Here is a 19,915-nt window from a genome sequence, read left to right on the forward strand (position 1 = left end):
TGCCAGTTCTGCATCCGGTCGGTTGCTCCCCGCCCCTGATGCTGACGGTGGTAGCAGCTTCTTTGGGTCCAGGGTGCACAGGATAGGGATGGGGCCCCGCAGCCTGTTTGGGTCGACTCTGCCCACGTACACTTGAAGTAAGCAGGTTAAATGCCCGCACTCCCCATAACAGCAAGGGGGGAAACCTCCCGTGACATCTCCCAGAAACCTGCCCAGACCCTGAGCAACAGCAAGGCCAGTGGCATGCTCCATGCTGCTGCCGCTACAGCTATGTCGGTGGTCTCAATCATTTGCTCAGGGTCACCCACAAAAGGTCATTTTCTCCATGTTGTTCAGGAGAAGGGAAGCTTCTGCACCAGCCAGCCAGCATAAGTAGTTCTTACTTTATTTTAAAAATACAGTTTTAAAACTTTAAAATTTGACAAATTAACCGTGTCAGATAACTTTTAAAAAACAGCCCTTGTCGAGTCACTCAGCAGCCAAGGGCACCAGCACACACAGCACTGTGGTCCTACTTCCCCCACTCACTTTGCAAGGTAGCTAGGAGGTGGTTGGCCAGGTCACTGCAAATGCAGAAAGCCTGCCACTGTGCATTCCCATCATTGTGTCAGGTATCGCACAGTCCACTCTCCCTTCCTTGCACGATTCTCCAGCGAGTTTCTCTTGGTCCACCTTGTTTCCTCAGCTGTAGGTAGTCTAATAGGGGGTTTCCTCCCCTCACTGTGAAGGGGAGCACAAGTGTTTAACACGCTTCCCCCAAATGTGCAAAGGACCCTGGGGGGGCTTTTTGGGGTCTCTGGTAAGGAGAGTATTGTTCACTGGCCCCCACTGTGCATGGGAACCTGATATGGTCTGATAAGCTGGGCTTGGGGGATTGCAGGGGTCTTGGGGAGGGGGTGTACGGTTCCCCACTTTGGGGGGTGTGCAGTGGCCATCTAGTGTCAGTGGGGTGTGGGTGTATTCCCCACCGTCTCCCCTCCTGAGTGCAGGGGAATTGGCAGGGGAGCCTGCCAGTGTTATGGTAAGTGGGCTGGCTGCAGAGGGTCTCAGGTGGCCAGCCCCTTTTTGGGGGTGATCAGCAGGGGTGGAGTGCAGGGTAGGAAAGGGGCTTGTCTGTGGGGCTTGCCCACGCACACATTATGGGGTGGTGTGCCAGCTGGTACTCACTGTGTGAACACCCTGCTCCTTGCCTTGGATCTGGGAAGTAGACTGGAGACCAGAGAAGCCCTCTTATATCCCTGGGTGCAGAAGTCCCTAGGGGTTCTGGACTATGGGGTGGGGGTCTCTTGACCCTACATCTCCTATGTGCCCTCCCCTTCCAGCACAGCTGCAGATAGGCTCACTGAGATGGCAGAGTGGAGAGCATGCCATGTGCACCTCCTGCCTAAATCAATCACTCCCTCCTCTCCCTCCATGGAGGGTGTTGTGAAAATGATAAAGATTGACCAAATTGATTTTTATTCTGTTACTTTACTTTTTCTTTATAACAAAGGAGATGGCACATACCATTCATTCACCCTGTCACTCACAACAGTGCAATTAAATCATGCAGTGTCTGGTGCCCATGCCGCTTACTCCACAGAACTACAACAAGGCATGAACTTTACATGAAGCCATGGCACACGTATTTTTTTTTTAAAGCACATTAACCTAAAGCACTTTAAATAAAGCACCTTTGTTGCATGTGTATAGATGCCCATTGAGCTGGATCAGATCTGCCCCAGATTGGCAGGCTGACCCCTGGGCTCCCTGCTGGCCAGGGCTACTCTGGCTCAGCTCCAAGTGCTGCGATCTCAGGCACACACGTAAATGCAGCACTTGGGAGCAAAGATGAGCCCCACTGTTCCTCAGTTCCTCATCTGTAAAGTGATATTAGTAAAAACATTTCCCGCCCCCTCTTTGCCTTTTATCTTGCTGGCTTGGACTGCAGCTAATAGATGAAATAGGATAGTTTTACCTTGATCCAGATCCATAAGACTTGGACTCAATCCCATGAAGGCAATCCTGAAGAGAGCTAATAAGTACTTTACAACGATCATCAGCGGATACTTTGGATTGTTTAATTAAGGAAATTGCAGTTACTAAGGTTTCTATAGCACTTCCATAGTCCCCTGCAAAGAAGAAAACAGATGGCTATTAGTGAATTAAAATATTTCAAATTGTAATTAAGCCTCCTTATGTAAAATTATTTCCCCTTTGAACAACTGTTCTTTTCTGCAAAAACCAACCAAGCTACTGCTATGGACCAGCTATTAGAACATGGTCTATAACTATTATCCAGAAGACAAATCACACAAATTTGAGTGCAGTGCAAATTTAGATATGCACCCAAGCCATCAGATGTGCCTACTGCAAGGCCAGCACTCATTTAAAAAAAATAAAAAAAAAATAATAATAAACGGGTGAGGGGGGAGGAGGCTCAAGGTGGCCTCAAATCTCTAGGGTCCCAAACGGGAAAATTAGAAATTGCTTACAGGGGGTAAAATGGGAGGGACGCTAAATAAGATTTACTGACCAGCACTGGCATCTGACACAGCTCTTGAAATGGCACTGCTTGAGATAGCCCTATTTCTATTCATGATTTCTTCAAACTCTGCTTCACTTAAGGGTGTTCTTGCAGCATCCATTTCTCTGCAAGTAATAAAACTAAAGTTTAAAACAGTTAGCTAAAGCTTCTGAAGATAGCATTGCAGTGCTCAACAATTCAAATCTGCAACTTTAAGCAAAGTGACAAACAGGACAGAAAGCAGGCTTGTTTTGTTCATTGGTTTTGAAAGACTGTTTTACAGTATAAAATCTGTAGTCTAAAAATATGCAATGCTAAGGGTGAGAACCATTTATTTACATTGAATATTTAGAAACACTTGAATACTTTGGGTATCCAAAATGATTTATAAATATTAGTTAATACACACAACACCCTTAGGACTTAAGTATAAGTTTAATTTTCTGAATGGGAAAATTGAGGCAAGGGGGTCAAGCAACTTGCCCAAAGTTACAGATGGAGTTTATATCAAAACTGGAATTAGAACTCGAGTTCCTGACTCCCAGTCTCCTGCTCTGTTTGACCAGGACTTTCACACTGTGAAACAGATAAAGAGCAAATACTGTCTAGCACTATTAATGCTCCATTTTCTGATCAACATTTCAAGCCTTTACTCCTACTTTTAGTTTTTCTGGTCAAACTCCAGGGCACTCTAACTTACTGTTTTAACATGGTATCTATCCTATTAGGAAAGGATCAAGCTTACACTTAAAAAAAATACCCCTCTATAGTGCTAAATGCTGTTAAAATTTTAACAATGACCCACATCTGGTTTCCACAAAAATGGAAACTAACTGAAACTAAATGAAGATAAGCAAGTTTTCCCTCCAATTTTGTAGTTTCCTATTAGCCAGTTTCTGCATTATACAGAAAACCTGGAGGATGGTGTTAATGAGACTGAAAAAAAGGACACTGTTAAACTGGCTCACTGCTGGATAATATTTCTAAAACAGCGTTAGTTCTTCTGGTAGAAAGAAAATGCAGAACGATAAGCAATGCTATCCTCTTAAGTGCAAGAAGTGGAATAAGATCCTATAGCCAGTTTAGCATAAGAGGAAATGTCTAAAAATTCATACCTCCCTGAGTTTTGAGTATTATTTTTCGTGTGCCTCCCATAGAATGGAATATGTAATTTTTCTCTTATGGACATGTTATTTCCAGTGAAACGCCTATGATATATAATTAATGACAATTTAAATAGTTATGGATTGTAGTTTTGACATGATTAATGAAAATACTGGACAGTAAGTGCAGTGGTTCTGCCTTGTTTTCCCCTTCTCCCCCACCACCCAGCAACTTGAGGACAATCTAGCTACTGACTATCAAAAGAGACTGTTTTATTAACATTATATTTTAGTCAATTATGTCAAATGCTCTAGTTTTTATACAGTTATTGTAAGAACATTAAATTTATAAATATATTTTACTTTATAATTTGATCAATAAGCTGAAAAACCAGAACCATATAATCAACAAAGAGAAAAACAAAATTAATATTAAAAGGACAGGATGTCTTCCTCATACTGGAAGCATCATAACTCATATGATCCATATGGATAAATATATATTATTTTGTGTACTACCTTTCTTAGGTACTATCCCAAAATATTTCACAGAACATAAACACAAAAATAGCAGAAAATAAGAAAACAGCAAGAGGAGGGAGAAACAAAAAGGGTACATAAAAAGAAGAGACGTTTCAAATAAGATCTGAAAGATATGAAAGTTGAGACAAAGAGAATCAAGGGAGCTGTTCCAGATGGGATGAGTTGAAGAAAAGACACTTCTCCCAACTATATAGCAAGGTCAGTACTAGATGGACAGATAGAGCTGGGAAAAAGGTAAAGTCTCAGAAGCTGAAGCAAGTCCATGGAGGTTTTTGATGCAAGGAGACTTTCAATTGAATCTTGAAGTGTGGGGAACAGTGGGGTTGCTTGAGGAATTCCATATTCTTTTTATTGTCTGTACTTCACATAACACAGTGCTGTATTTGTAAGAAACACATTATTTTTTCTCAGGTTAGAGTGTGAAGAACTTGGACACAGGAGGCCATAAGATGACAGCTGTCAAACAGTCAAAAGAAGCAAAGATGAAGATACAGATTTCCTAGCAGTGCAGCTGGGACAGAAGTATGTACTTCAATCTCTTGCACAGGAAATGATAGGCACATTTGCAGACAAAACATGAGGGAGCAAACAGTCAGTGGCAAAAGCAAGATTATGAATACTGAAGAAAAAAAAAAAAAGTAGGAGTCAAAGAGGGAAGAATGGGGAAACTGATACTGCATTTGAAAATACTCCTAAGTCCTAGCAAAACCCTCTGACAGATATTTTGCTGAAGAAAGCAAAAACGCTGATGCATAAAAGGTAAAAGAATTTGGTGCTTCCTATAAGCAATGTGTGCGCTATAAAGCACATGAAACAAAAAGCACTCACCTTCCAGGTGGCCCATAGTCACCTCTGTCATATGGTGGAGGTCGACCATATGGATCTGTTGGTGGTGGACCACGGCTGTCTGAAGTAGGTATACCACTATTGGCAGGTGGGGGGAAGAAAGCTGGATTCACATGTGGTGCAGGTGGGGGACCACTTGGAGGTGGCCCAGTAAGATGTGGAGGAGGAGCAAGTGTCAGGGGTGGCCCGAGAGGACCAGGGGGTCGAGGGGGAAAAGGGCCTGGTGGAGGAGGTGGACCCTGCTGTGGTGGCGGTGGACCTGGAGGTGGGCCATAGCCTGGAACTGGAGGTGGAGGTCCAGGAGGAAGTGGCCCCAGTGGAGGTTGACCAAAGGGTTGTCCAGGAAACAGAACTGGAGGAGGAGGACGGTCACCGCGATTAGGAGGCCCAGCTAATGGAGGAGGAAGAACCTGACCAGGAGGAGGGGGACCTGGAGGGCCTGGTGGACCAGGAGGACCTAGGGGTGGACGTGGTGGATTCTGTCCAGCTGAAAAAAAAGGGGGGAATACAACATTATTTCTGTAATTAGAGCCATTTAACCAAGACTTCCCCCAATCACCAAAGAGTTTATAGTGTACGCAAGCATCATATATTCTCACCTTCAAAAAGGCAAATAAACATCTGGCAAATTTCAGTTACTTGACTACTGACTAATATCTGAAAGTACACCATCAATGTTAAAAAAAAGTTACATTATCATGTGTAAATCTGTCACCTGGTGTTAGCTATAACAGCAACAAAGTCTGAAATCTTTTCCAGCTCCTGTAAATCAGTGCAGATCTTTCACAGAGAGAAAACACAAAAGTCCTTGAAAAATATGGAAGAGTAATCATAAAACCACAAATACTGGTAGGAAAAATTACTGCTATCTGTAGCCAAATTAACTAATTATGTTCTTAAGTTAGTAATATTTCATTTTGACAGTCCCATTTAATTCAGTGGTCACAGACTACTACTTCTGCTACAGAATAATGTTTAAAGAGCTTTACATTTGCCCCACAACACACACAGAGCTTGTTTTCACTGCAGTGTTAGCTTAAGATATAACTCCATGCATTACCCTGACCTGATTCCTGTCCACCCACAAAGGTCTCTAGCTCAAGTTAAGTGGTGCTTTAAACCTGACCTAGCTAATGAATAAGTCAATTAGCTCAAGTTTAAGGGGTACAAGTTAAAGCTGTAGGACTCTCGACATCTGAGCTATTACTGTGGTGCTGGCTCCCATGCTGTTCTACAGTATGCACACTGTCACTAGTTAGTCACCATCGAAACAACTTAAGTTACGCTTTAGAGAAGTCAAGCCCATACGAAGGTAAAAGGCATCTACCTTAAAACTAGTGCAAATACCTCCTCCTGGCATACTAAATAAATTTTCCAAAAATGTAAAAAACTAATCCTTAGTAAATCACAATTATTTATACCTGTCCCAGTGCCTTTGATACAAGCATTTCAAGTCAAGTGATGTATGCTCACCACCAGTGAAGAGGTATAGCATGTTTTTCACTAAAATTCACCATTCAATATAAAAAGTATCTTGAATCAAATCCCTGGATCTCAATAAAAGTACAGCGCTCTGAGACCAGCACTGTCACAATGCAAGAAAGAAAAGAAAGCAGTAACCCAGAAATTAAGCAAGTGTTCTGGCATTTTTACCTGGAAAAGGAGGCGGTGGTCCTCCTGGCCCTGCAGGTCCAGGAAATCTGTCCGCACCTGGAATGGCACCTGGAAAACGGCCTCGCCCTCTGTTAGTTGGTGGAAATGCTGCACGTGAACTACCTCCTGGAGGACCAGCTTTACCTTCTCCAGACATCTGACCTGACTGTGTAGCTGCAGTGATGAAGCAAAAATATATTTTTATTATATAACATGAAGCAAGATACACATTTTTCAATTCCTAGTGCTGCTGAGTGCTCTTGGACAGGTTCTACAACAACAAGCATTAATTCCTTAAGTTAGGTGCACAGATTTCAAGATGTTTTAAAATGCTTACTCCTGTTTTATTGCTAGGAAAAAAGTTACATAGGGTAAAGTGATTAGTTCTAATTCAATCGGGAAATTAATGAAATAGTTAATAACCACACTCAAATCTCTTAACCCTCTGTACCACATTCAGTTCACTTAAAGATTCTCAAATGAAGCCTGTAGAGAAATAAGTGTCTAATAATGTAAGGTGGTCGTTTCTAGCTGCTTCTATAACAGATCTTTGGGCCTCCTTTAAGGAAAAAGGAAGCACAGAAGCATACCAAAAGGGCAGGAAATGAGGATCTGGCTCAGACTCATCTAGGGTTTCTACTGCTAAATAATGAAGAAGAGTAAGACACCAAAGAACTTTCACTTGTGCTGACAGTTTGAGGCATATGTAGAGGACTAGGCATTTTCATTTAAACTTTATGCTTGGGGGTTTTTTTCTTGCACACAGAATAAGAAGGGAACCAGGCCTGATATAGGAATAAAAGGCGAGATTAAAAAACTCATTAAATATACCTACTCATGTCAAAAGTTCCATTTATAAAGTCACATAACAAGCTTACACTTCATATTACAGAGTTTTATTAATCTAAAATGGTTTCCTTCCTTTCAGAGGGAAGGGAGGTAAATTTCATAAGCCACCAGGGGTAACTCACTACTTGAGGATATCCACAGTGTAACCGGGACTAACAGAACTAGATGTACAGCCCCCTTCTTGCTCTCCATTTCTCAGTATAGAGTTGTGGTGAGGAAAGGGGTTTTGACAGAACGCCACCCTGTGTCAGCACCCCTTTATTCACGGAATGGCACCTGGAACCCATTGAGACAGAAACAAATTGCAATAGCTCTAAAGGCTGCTCAAACTCATGCCATGGCCCAAGCCACATCTCTCCCACCCAGATCAGATCCTAAAGCGGTAATACAGCAGATCATACTTCCCCCCCCCTTGCAATGAACACAACCCAGGCAAATCTCAGAATCTATTTCCATTTAACTGCAAATGTCCAAATGAATGATTTATTCACATTGATCAGTCTAGACTGACCGCTATCCCAGGGAAGGTCTTAGAAAAGTTTATTAAAGAGGCCATCCTTAATGGACTGGCCGACGCCAAAATCCTGAGGGAAAGCCAGCATGGGTTTGTTGCGGTTAGGTCTTGATTAACCTATCTCATTTCCTTTTACGACCAGGTGACCTATAACTTGGACAAGGGAGAAGAGATTGATGTCATATACATCTGACTTCAAAAAAGCCTTCGATCTGGTATCCCATGATCACCTTTTGGCAAAACTAGCCAGTTGTGGCCTTGAGTCCACCACGATCTGCTGGCTGAGGAATTGACTCCGTGGTCGGACCCAGAGGGTGGTAACTGATGGAAGTCAATCGTCATGGTGCCCTGTGACCAGTGGCGTCCCCCAAGACTCTGTCCTTGGACCCATACTGTTCAACATCTTCATTAATGATGTGGACACTGGAGTCAGAAGCGGACTGGCCAAGTTCGCCGATGACACCAAACTTTGGGGCAAAACATCCACACCTGAAGACAAGAGGGCGATCCAGGCTGACCTGGACAGGCTCAGCAAATGGGCAGATGAGAACCTGATGGTGTTTAACACTGAAAAATGCAAGGTTTTTCACCTTGGGAGGAAAAACCTGCAGCATCCTTATAGGCTCGGCAATGCTACGCTGGCTAGCACTATGGCTTGCCTCCATAGATGCTTCTCAAGCAAATCCCGGGACGTCATTCTCCCCTTGTACTCGGCCTTGGTGAGGCTACAGCTGGAGTACTGCGTCCAGTTTTGGGCCCCACAATTCAAAAAGGATGCGGAGAACCTTGAAAGAGTCCAGAAAAGAGCCACGCGCGTGATCAGAGGTCAGGAAAAGACCTTACGATGACAGGCTGAGAGCTATGGGGCTCTTTAGCCTGGAAAAGCGCAGGCTCAGGGGTGATCTGATGGCCACCTATGAGTTTATCAGGGGTGACCACCAGTATCTGGGGGAACGATTGTTCACCAGAGCGCCCCAAGGGATGATGAGGTTGAACGGCTATAAACTACTGCAAGACCGTTTCAGGCTGAACATAAGGAAGAATTTCTTTACTGTCCGAGCCCCCAAGGTCTGGAACAGCCTGCCATCGGAGGTGGTTCAAGCACCTACATTGAACACCTTCAAGAGAAATTTGGATGCTTATCTTGCTGGGATCCTATGACCCCAGCTGACTTCCTGCCCTTTGGGTGGGGGGCTGGACTCGATGATCTTCCGAGGTCCCTTCCAGCCCTAATGTCTATGAAATCTATGAATGTTTTCATGTGTTACTGTTTTTTAAACAACGTGCAGTTTTGAGTGGCATTACAAGACAACAACAGATGTAAAAAATTTCATGACCACAAACGCTAAATATCTATATCAACATTCAAATAGGATGGAATTTGGGTAGTTCTTTAATAATAATTCCAGTTCTACAAAATTAAAAACATCCAAAATATTTAGAAAGCTTTTCAAAAGTATCTGGGAATAGAATATTTTGTCCTCTTCTTTGAAGAGGAAATTAAAGTTCTTTTCAACCCACTATCCCATCTGCACTCAAATAAATCAACCCAGCTCTAAACTGAGAAGAATGTATGTTGGGAACAACAATGAACTTTACTCGGTCGACCATAAAACATGTCACACAACTACACTGAGACCTGTGCATATCATTTTAAGTTAAGTATAAACTGCAACAATTTCCCTAAACTAAACCTTTGGTTCCCCTCACCCTCGAGTGAGAAAGCAAGTAAGAGCAAGCTTACTTTTCCTTGACTGCATTTCAAATTGACTCAGGAACTGTTTATTACATGGAGTTACAACAGGATTCTGCCCATGCAATTCTCTTTTAGGCAACAGATCCATCAACTTTTTTGAGGATGCTTCAGACCCAACACCTACAAGAGCAAACCTAAAAAGAAAGGAAAAAATTATATCATTGCTTCCTACATCAGAAAAGTCTGTTTCCTAAGCAAAGGATAAAACCCATAAAATAAAAGAACACTTAAAAGCTATCAGACAAAACCTCACCACACACTATCAGCTTGGTAGAAAGATCCTTAAAATATCGTAACACAGATTCCAGGATGCATAAACCCACCCCCACCAAAACACCTGTAAATGTAAATTTAGACTCAGTATTCCAAAGTTCCCATAATTCAATCTGAAAGACTCATGAAGAGTGCAAAAATGGGAAAAGACTTTATTTCTACTAAACCATAGCACTAACAGATGCATACTGCATGTCCAACAAATGTTTGTTATATAATGATTTTTTTTATTTTTTTTTTTATTTTATTTTTTTTAAATCAGGGGAAAAAACATCGTAAACAAAACATAACAAAAATGTTCAGGAAAAAGTCCATCTTTCAGTGACTATCAGAGTAACTCAGAAGTGGGGTACAGTAGAGAATGAGTAATTTCTTCTCTACATTTTTTTTTTTTTTTTTTTTTACAGAAAATTACGTTGCATTGAATAATTATGTTAATAGACTAAGAAAAGCTTAATCAACTTCAAAAGGACTTTGTAGTCATCTTTTATGTAAGGACATATGCTCACATCTTTCAGCTTTTATCGTAAAGCTGACAAAAAACAACTGACTTCTTTTCCATTCTATATTAAGCCTAACTACATTTTGAAAGCTGGCTTAAGGAACGTTAGGTTCTCACAAGAAAAAAGAAGTACTAAGATGCACTGCCAGTTACACAATAAAAAATATATTTCTGATGAAGTAATGGATGGACTGATCACTTGAAAAGCACAAGCTTTTAGTAAACAAAAGTCAAGTTTTCAAAAACAGGCTACATTAAACAATAAACTGGCACTCACAGTGGGGAAGGCTGAAAAGAATTAGTAGGAAAAAAGGCTCCCTGAAATATAGGAAAAAAAGGCTCCTTGGGGAATACTGGTATTACAATCCCATCCACAAAGCAGTGAAACATGCTATTGTTTTTAGAATTTATGCTTGTACACTCTGGTCTCTATGCAAATTCATTTTGTGCAAATTTGCTTATATGCAATGACCTTATTTATACCAAAAATTCGCTTTGTGCGAGAAAAATCTGATCTTATTCAAAGTCTGCTGGCAATGAGCTCCCTGCAGGCTGGCAGAGTTCTAGCTTACAGGGAGCTGGGAAGAAGTGGAAGGAAGGCAGAGAGACAGGGGGCGCCACGTGCATGTACAGTACATGCACATGGCCCCAAGTAGCCTCGAGGGCAGCTCCAGCAGGTAAGTGGGGGGGAAGAGGGGGACTGAGGCCCCTGTAGGGAGGGAGCTGGGCAGGGCTGGGGCTACTGTTCAGCCAGGGGGGACTTGAGGCCTGGGGCCACAGTGTGCAGCTGCAGGGCCCCACCGGGGAGTGGAATGGAGCCTCCGCTGACTTGTCATGGGAGGGCTGGCTCCCCACTGCTGTGGACACTTACAAGGGCAAGGGGCAGATGCACAGGCGCAGTGGGCCCTGGTCCCGACTCGGCTTCACTCCCTACCTGGTTCCAGCACCCCACACCCTGCTGTCCAAGTCACCTGCCTCCTGTGGTGCAGGGCTGCACCCCTCAAAGAAAGGCAGCCACAGGAGATGCATTCCTAGGGCAGCACAGGATGAACAGCCACCATTCCCTACCACCCTGCTTCCCTGCCCCAGGTGCCTCTCTGCAACCTGGTGCGGCTGGGATCAGCAGGGGTGCATGGAGAGGCTACGAGCTCCCTGCTGCACCTGAGTCATGCCCACCGGGCTGTGGAGATACCCAGGGCCGGGAAGCAGGGAACAGCGGTACCGTGCAGAAAAGGTGCTCACCCCACGCTGCCTTGGCGACGTGCCCGCTGCACGTGCTGCTCCTTGCAGCACGGGGCGAATATCTTCTCTGTGTGGCCCTACTGTTCCCTGCTCTGGGTGCCTCCGCAGCCCGGCGGGAATGATCTGGTGCAGCAGGCAGCTCATAGCCTCTCCATGCAGCACCACTGTTCCCAGCTGCGCCGGGTTGCGCCCAACAGGCTGGAGAGGCACCTGGAGAAGGGAAGAAGGGTGGAGCCAGGAGCAGCCAGTGTTCCCTGCTGTCCTGCTTCCTCCCCCCGGGTGCCTTTCCAGTCCGCCCCGCACTGCCCTTGCAACGCACCCCCTGTGCTTTTCGTTGACTGCAGCACAGTTTGCAGCCATTCCATACAGCAGTTATTGAATTGTGTGATTATTGTTTGAATTTGCCATACTGGGGGGGGGGGGGGCCATAGGTGTTCATATATTGTTACCTGTGGGAAACAGTGACAAGCCACCTTTCACAGTAGCAGAACAGTGACCAATAATGGAAAACACTAAATTAAATTCTTACCCTTTTGACTGGCCATTAGCACGGTTTTCAAAAAATTTTATCTCCAAAATATCATTAACTCCCAGAGAATGGACTGCTTCAGTTAAGTCTTCATCTGTTGTCCACTGCAAGATATTTTTTTTTAAATATTCAACTATCAAAATGCATCCAATACACACCAATCTCCTCTATGAGAGCAGCCTCATTTTGTTAATGCTATTATTAATTCTTTATTGTGAAAATGATTACATAATAACATAACTCACTATCAAGTTTCCACAACTACCTGTTAAAAAGGACTAAAAACATTAAGTGACATTTTAAAATTCATTCTCAGAAAAGATTATTGTTAAAAATGTGTGTGATCATTTTTCAAAATAATCATTTTACTATGCAAGCAGTTTCTATTAGCCAAAGATTCCACAAGGAGTTTCCAGAGACCAGACAAATATAGTGTTTCACTTTTACAAAGGATGGAACATTTGCAATTCTTATAAAATGTTATTGCCAAAAAGGGCAGTGAAGGGATGGGAGAAAGGAAACAAAGGGGTTAGGGCTAACTTCAGCAGCCTGCACATATAACAAATCCGCCAATTAAATCATTTTGTTTGGCTCATGTATTGAACATAATCCATCACTGTTGTATAGTTGGGTATACAACAGGAGTTAGAGTAACAGAAAAAACCTTTATTTTAACTCTAAAATCCCCTATATTTCCACCCTGGAAGGAAAGTGCTGGATTGTAAAGTTCCATATTTCCCATGTAAGACACAGATCCACAAGTTGCAATTTCCAACATTGGGTATGGAGCTTATACCCTTCAATCTCACAGCAAGCAAATTAAATTAATAAACCTCAATGAACTAAAAATATATACCTACTCAGTGCATCAGAAGATAAACATTTTTAGAAATAGTTTTGTTTAAGGTAAAATCAGTACCAGCTACAGAGACTTAAATGTTACAGACAGGGTTTTAAAACCCTGGCCTAACTCTGCTCTTATTGAAGTGAAATGAAGTCAAGCCAACAGGTTATAACATTTTTATCTATACAATTATATTTTCAAATGAGTTTGACAAATGAATTCTGTCCTTTACTTATCTGTCAGGTCCTGAAATGGGGATATTACAACAGTTAATGACAACAAACTCCTACAACAAAGTATGGATCATTTTCTTGTACATGTAACACTAGCAAAGACTTTAGGAATTCAGTATTTTGCATACAGAGATGGGCAAATCTGTCTTCAGATTAACTGTAAAGTCTGATTAGTTCAGCTAGTGACCTAGCATCTTCAAACAACGTACACTGCATTAAGACCAGCTCAGAGTAAACAAGAAACTGCCTCTGAGAACACAAGTGTGGCTCAATGTTCCCAGATCTGCAGCAGTTTAAAATACTGCAGAAGCAAATATAAAGGCAGATGCTTGAAACGGTTTCACTGGGAAGGTCACTGCAGTTTTTGAGGATGAGGAAGATTTCTCTACACATTACTCTACAGTTCACTTTTAAGTGAAAGCTTTAAAAAGGATTACTGAAAGTAATAAATCTGCAGGCATAAGGTATAGCTGAGTGTTAATTTGTTCTATTTTTTTCATCCACTCATCTATCCTTTCAGGGATTTCCCTAAAATCCTAAAAGTGTTGCAGAAGTAACTTTCCTTCATAGTATGTTTGTTTTTCTTGCAAACCTCTTCCACTTGTACAGCTCTGAGCTACGCCTTAACATCTTTCCCACAACCTTTTAACAATAATTATAGAAAAGCCCTGTCTCCCCATACTTCTAAGACATTAGTGCCCTTTTAATTTAATTTTGAAGTATAAGTCAAACAAAATTGTAATTATTTTCACAAAATTCTGTCTAATACAAGGCATAGAACTGACCAGTTTATAATTACTGCCTATATTAAAGCAGTAAACCAACAAGCAGTGGTATTCCAACACTTACCCAGGTAAGATTCCCAATGTATAATGCAATTCTCTTTCCAGTATAGGTATAGACCACATTTGGTGCTGCTCCTTTACCTACATCATCTCCCACAGATGGTGGGAGAGAGTCCATATAATCACGGTCCTCTGGGGCATCTCCATTATTTGCAGATGGAGAAATGACATCATCATACAAATCAATCTGATCATGTCCACCATATTCAGCTTCCTAAAACACAGATTACATATAATCCAGATGAACAAATCTTAGTCAAAACAAAGCCAAAATAAGGATTACATATGGTAGTTAAAACAAGAGTGAGCCCTAAAGTGCAACTAATGAGTCTTGAGGGAGCTTAAGCGCCACTTTTATGTACATTTTGAATGTAGATTAATCTTCTGGCTGCACCTTAATATATGAGAGAGAGAGAGAGAGAGAGAGAGAGAGAGAGAGAGAGAGACACCAAACTGGCAGAAAGTTAACAGAGAGCCTATAACCACTGCTTATTTGTCCTACTAATACAGACAGCCAAACAAGAGAATACAAAGCATCCCTGAATTATGCTGACAGTGAAACAAATCACGGGCATATTAATGTCAACTCTCAAAGAAACAAAGACAACAGAAAATACTTTTCATTATTAAAACGTACAGTTGAGAAAGCTGTTTGAACTCTCAGGAGTCCTACTGAGGAACAAGTTGCCACATATATTTTAACAACTGTGTTCTAACATTAACCCTTTGTTGACAGATAAGAGGAGTTAGGAAGGAAGTACTTCAAACTGTAACAAACTCCCTTTAATCCAGAAAGGGCACTCACTTCCAGATGGAGCATTAGCTGGTGTAACAGTATCACCACAATGCACAGTTTGAAAGGGAAACAATTGTTAAAAAAGGGAAAAGCCAATCAATTTTAACTATGTTACCAGACCATACACTTATTAAATGTAGACAGCTTACTATTTAATGTGCAACACATTCTTCCCTGCAAGCAGCGGGGATCCCCAAGAACTGCAAGCAGTGCAAAGGTACAATGCAAAGACTCTGAACTGAAGACACCTCTTGATGCAGAACTTCACCACTTTTATATCTCCACTTAAAGATGTATGGGCAGCATAACAAATGAAGATAACATTGTACTGACTGCACTGGTTATATTTCACTTTTTTTTTAAGCTACGAGACCATTGCCTTAAGAGTACAGGGTGGCAACATACAGTCCTTGAGCTGAATCTGGCCTGCAGCAGCATGGGGGATTGGCAACACGCAGTTTGGCCCTGCCATCTTCCCCATCCCATGGTGCTTCTAACCCCACCCTCAGCGGTTGCCTTAAAGCCTTGTCACAAGTTTGCTTTGGATTCTTCCTAAGCATGTAATCTCCCTGAAAACTTTTTCTACAACATTTTCACCACTTCAGGATCACAGACCACAACACAGGTGAAACTGATTTCATGCCTCATTAAAATGGAATGGTTTCCAGCTGCTTGTAACAATATTATTTTTAAATGCTGCAACTGACTTCAGGTTGTAATACTGATACTGTCCCAGGGACTTGCACAAGTAAAAATCACTTAAATCATGAATGCGCACAGCTGCAGCGCAGCACATAGGCAGCAAGGGGCACAGCCCAGCAGCTTGGAGAACTGTGTATAGCTGGTAAGTCTGTTGTGGTACAAGGGGAGGGGGGCATGGGACAGGCAGGTTAAGGCCCCCTGAGGTGAGGGAAGGAGTGGTGCTGGGGCTGAAGCAGAGGCAGGCACTGCTCAGTCAGGGCAGGACACAGGATGGAGCCACAGCTTGGGGGGAAGGCAGATTCCACCACCACCACACACCCTGGGAGGGCATGGGATAGGGGCATGTACCCCTTATCTGCACAGGGAGGGCTGGGACCAGGGCCACACCAGGCTCTTCCTGGTGTGTGGGGGAGGGGTGGGAGAGAAAGGATGTTGGGCCAGACTATGCTTGGGGTGGGCAGTGGCAGCGCTAGGAGGGAGGAGTGGGGGGAGCTACAGCAAATTTTGGGGTGGCTGTAGCTACCCTCCCAGCACCACCCCCGCCTGCCACAAATGCAGCCCCGGATCAACTCCCCTCCCCCTTTCCCGCTGCAAGAAGAGCCCAGGACCACCCTGGCCCCAGCCCACAGCTGCTCCCCCCCTCACGCCCTCCTAGGGTGCATGCAGCAGTGGGAGCTGCCCCCCCCCGCCCCCCCCCGGATGAGCCACGGCTCCATCCTGTGACCCACCCCAGTTGGGCAGCCCCTGACCCAGCTTCATTCCTCCCTCACCACAAGGGCATTGATCTGTCATCCTCCCATACCTCTTCCCCATCCCCTTCCACCACACCAGACTTACCAGGTCCACGCAGCTCTCCAAGCTGCCAGGCTGCATACCAGAAATCAGATCAGTATCAGCTGAAATGCCTCCTTAAAAATTGGCTACTGGTATTGGCTCCCAAATCTCTATTGATGCACCCCCAGCCATGGAACTTCATGACTGGTTTGGAGACTTGATCTTTCACCAAAGCCCATCCGCTGGAGTTACCCAAGTTGGTTATCTAAAATATCATCTATCCCAACATCTACTTGTACAGGATGGTGATCTACAGTTACAATTCAACATGAGATAGTTACCATCTAATACTTTTATTATACAACTGCCACCTATAAATGGCACCTATATAAAAATTTATCTTCATTAACAATTACTTTTAAAAGAGTGTGGAGTTGCAAGTACAAGGGTGCTTCAAAAACTAACGGCAAAATGGCTGCCCACATTGCATACCTGTGACAGTGAGAAACTACAATGCAGCAGGGAATGCCACTGGCAGCGCTGTTGAACGCACCCATCATTTTGCACAAAGCATATGTATGATGCTAGCAAGCATGTAAACAGTGTGGCCATGTAGTTGTCAGTGTGCCCAAAAGAAGTATTCCATCATTCCTTTTTTGTGGGCTGAAGATGTGCTGCCTAGTGAAATTCACCACAGAATTGTGGCACAACAGTGTTAAAACCATGTGGCTCAAAAGCAGGTTTTGAGTGGGTGGAGAGGTTCAAAAAAAGCTGCATATCTCTAGGTGGTGAACCCTGGGCAAGAAGCAGAGCTGTGATTTGCAGTGCAGGAGTGGTTGTCACAGCAACCAAAATGCTTCTTTGAGGACAGTATCAAGAAACCTGTGACTTGCTGGAATACCTCCAGTGCAAAGCAGGGTGACTTGAGAAGAGATTTTATTTTAGAATTGCCCTTAAGTTTCTGAAACACCACCACAGATGTACAGACACAAACTGCAAGCATATCCACAATATAAGCAGACTAGTATATATAGCCAGACTCTGACATAAAGAACAATAATACTGAATTGCTGCCTCCTTCTAAATTAAAAACTGCAAAATCAAGGACAGAAAAGGAAGACTCAGACAACCAATTTCCTTCCAGTCCACAGAATATATATATATATATATATATATTCTGAAGTTTCATGGTGTGCCTTAGTGCCTCACAGTGCCTCACATTGGTGGAGGTATATAAGCCCAGAAAATACCAATTAAGAAATAGTTTCATAATTGGTAGGGTCGGAAGGGACCTGAGCAGATCAAGTCTGACCCCCTGCCACGGCAGGAAAAAGTACCGGGGTCAAACGACCCCAGCAAGGTGTTCGTCTAACCTCCTCTTAAAGACCCCCAGGGTAGGAGCCAGCACCACTTCGCTTGGAAGTTGGTTCCAGATCCTAGCCGCCCTGACAGTGAAGTAGCGCCTCTTGATGTCTAGTCTGAATCTACCCTCTGCCAGCTTGTGACTGTTATTCCTTGTCACTCCTGGTAGTGCTCGGGGGAACAGGGATTCCCCCAATGCCTGCTGGTCCCCTCTGACTAGTTTGTAACAGGCCACTAGATCCCCACTCAGCCTCCTCTTGTGGAGGCTGAACAGGTTCAGGTCCCTTAGCCTCTCCTCGCAGGGCCTGCCCTGCTGGCCCCTGATCATGCAAGTGGCCCTCCTCTGGACCCGCTCCAAGTTGTCCACATCCCTCCTGAAGCACAGCACCCAGAACTGGACGCAGTACTCCAACTGCGGCCTGACCAGTGCCAAATAGAGGGGGAGGATCACCTCCTTGGACCTGCTCGAGATGCATCTGTCGATGCATGACAAGGCGTGGTTGGCTTTCCTACCGCTTCCCCACACTGCCGGCCCATGTTCATTTCGGCATCAATAATGATTCCAAGATCCTTTTCTGTCTCTGCCCTGAGGAGAAGGGAGTTCCCCAGCCTGTAGGTATGCTGCAGGTTTTTCCTTCCCAGGTGCAGCACCCTGCACTTGTCAGTGTTGAAACCCATCCTGTTCTCATCGACCCACCCCTCTAACCTATCTAGGTCCAATTGCAGCCTATTCCTCTCTTCTAGCATGCCCACATCCCCCCACATCTTAGTGTCATCAGCAAAATTTGAACAGGGTGCTCTTTACCCCCTCATCCAAGTCACTGATGAAGATGCTGAACTGTGCAGGTCTGAGGACCGAGCCCTGGGGGACCCCACTGCCCACATCCCTCCAGGTCAAAAATGACCCATCCACTACCACTCTTTGGGTGTGGCCCTCCAGCCAATTAGCGACCCACTTGACTGTGTAGGTGTCGATGCCATAGTCCCCTAGTTTTTTAATGAGAATGAGGTGAGAGACCATGTCGAAGGCCTTCCTAAAGTCTAGAAAGACTACATCCACTGCTACCCCTGCGTCCAAGGATTTTGTGACCTGGTCATAGAAGGTCACCAAGTTGGTCTGACAGGACCTGCCTCTAATGAACCCATGTTGGTTACCCCTAAGCATAACCTCCCCTGCTGGCCCCTTGTGGACATGCACCAAGATAATTCTCTCAAAAAGCTTACCCAGGATCGAGGTAAGACTAACTGACCTATAGTTTCCTGGGTCCTCCTTCCTCCCTTTTTTGAAAATGGAAACCACGCTGGCCCTTTTCCAGTCATCTGGCACCACACCAGAGCACCATGAATGCTCATAACGCCGCCGTGCCTGGGGTCCTGCAATGACCTCTGCTAATTCCCTCAGCACTCTAGGGTGGAGATCATCAGGACCAGCTGATTTAAATACGTCCAGTCCCTCCAGAATATCAGCAATTAAATGTTTTAAAACAGGCCATTCTCTTGAACAGGTAGAAGATTAAGAAAACAGAAAGGGAAGCTTGGCATTAGTATAAATAACTGTGGTCAAGATCACTGCAGCTTCTCCCTTACAGAGCAGGACAAGATATCAAGTTAACAGTGACACTAAGCACAGCAAAAACAGGGCGGAGAGGTAACTAAATACTGGTTAATGCTAAAACAGCACTACAGTATCATTGTGCAAACAGCAAAACAAAAGTTATAGTTTACCAATCCCTGTACTGTAGACTCAACACATCAAGCAGTATTAAAGAACGTTCTCAGCAGCTGTAGTGGTTCACACTGCAAAACATTTAGCAAATACAAAGTTCTGATTAGGTTCTCAGTGATAGGCATACATTGCTCTCTCAACCCCAACAATTCCTTTTCTACAAAAAAGATTCCTCCCATAAATCCAAAATCTTTACAATGCAAACTTCTCCAGAAGACTGGTCTAGCGATGTAAAAGAAGCTCTGAAAAGGGAACAGCACCAACAGAAACAAGGTAAAGTAAAGGCAAGGTAAAGTAAAGGCATTCAGTGAAAAATG

At 43.7% G+C, this 19,915-nt stretch overlaps 1 protein-coding gene across 7 annotated transcripts in view; it reads right to left on the minus strand.

The window, feature by feature from the left end:
* Window positions 1-14,473, minus strand: part of CPSF6 (cleavage and polyadenylation specific factor 6) — a 30,049-nt gene extending 15,576 nt beyond the window's left edge. For 4 of the 7 annotated variants that reach the window (XR_003094839.1, XM_025207978.1, XM_025207976.1 and 1 more), the window contains exons 1-8: window positions 14,243-14,473; window positions 12,317-12,420; window positions 9,759-9,904; window positions 6,652-6,825; window positions 4,981-5,485; window positions 3,622-3,714; window positions 2,516-2,631; window positions 1,958-2,111 (exon numbers count right to left, since the gene is read on the minus strand). Coding sequence is in view for 6 of the 7 variants with exons in the window: in XM_025207978.1 (XP_025063763.1) it covers window positions 1,958-2,111; window positions 2,516-2,631; window positions 3,622-3,714; window positions 4,981-5,485; window positions 6,652-6,825; window positions 9,759-9,904; window positions 12,317-12,420; window positions 14,243-14,356 (1,406 nt within the window). In the remaining variant the exon portion in view is untranslated. The remainder of the gene's footprint in view (window positions 1-1,957; window positions 2,112-2,515; window positions 2,632-3,621; window positions 3,715-4,980; window positions 5,486-6,651; window positions 6,826-9,758; window positions 9,905-12,316; window positions 12,421-14,242) is intronic. The other 3 variants (XM_025207980.1, XM_025207979.1, XM_025207981.1) reach the window with 2 other exon arrangements.
* Between the last annotated feature and the right edge of the window lie 5,442 nt (window positions 14,474-19,915).

This window comes from Alligator sinensis, unplaced genomic scaffold, assembly GCF_000455745.1.
Source record: "Alligator sinensis unplaced genomic scaffold, ASM45574v1 scaffold506_1, whole genome shotgun sequence".
NCBI lineage: Eukaryota > Metazoa > Chordata > Crocodylia > Alligatoridae > Alligator > Alligator sinensis.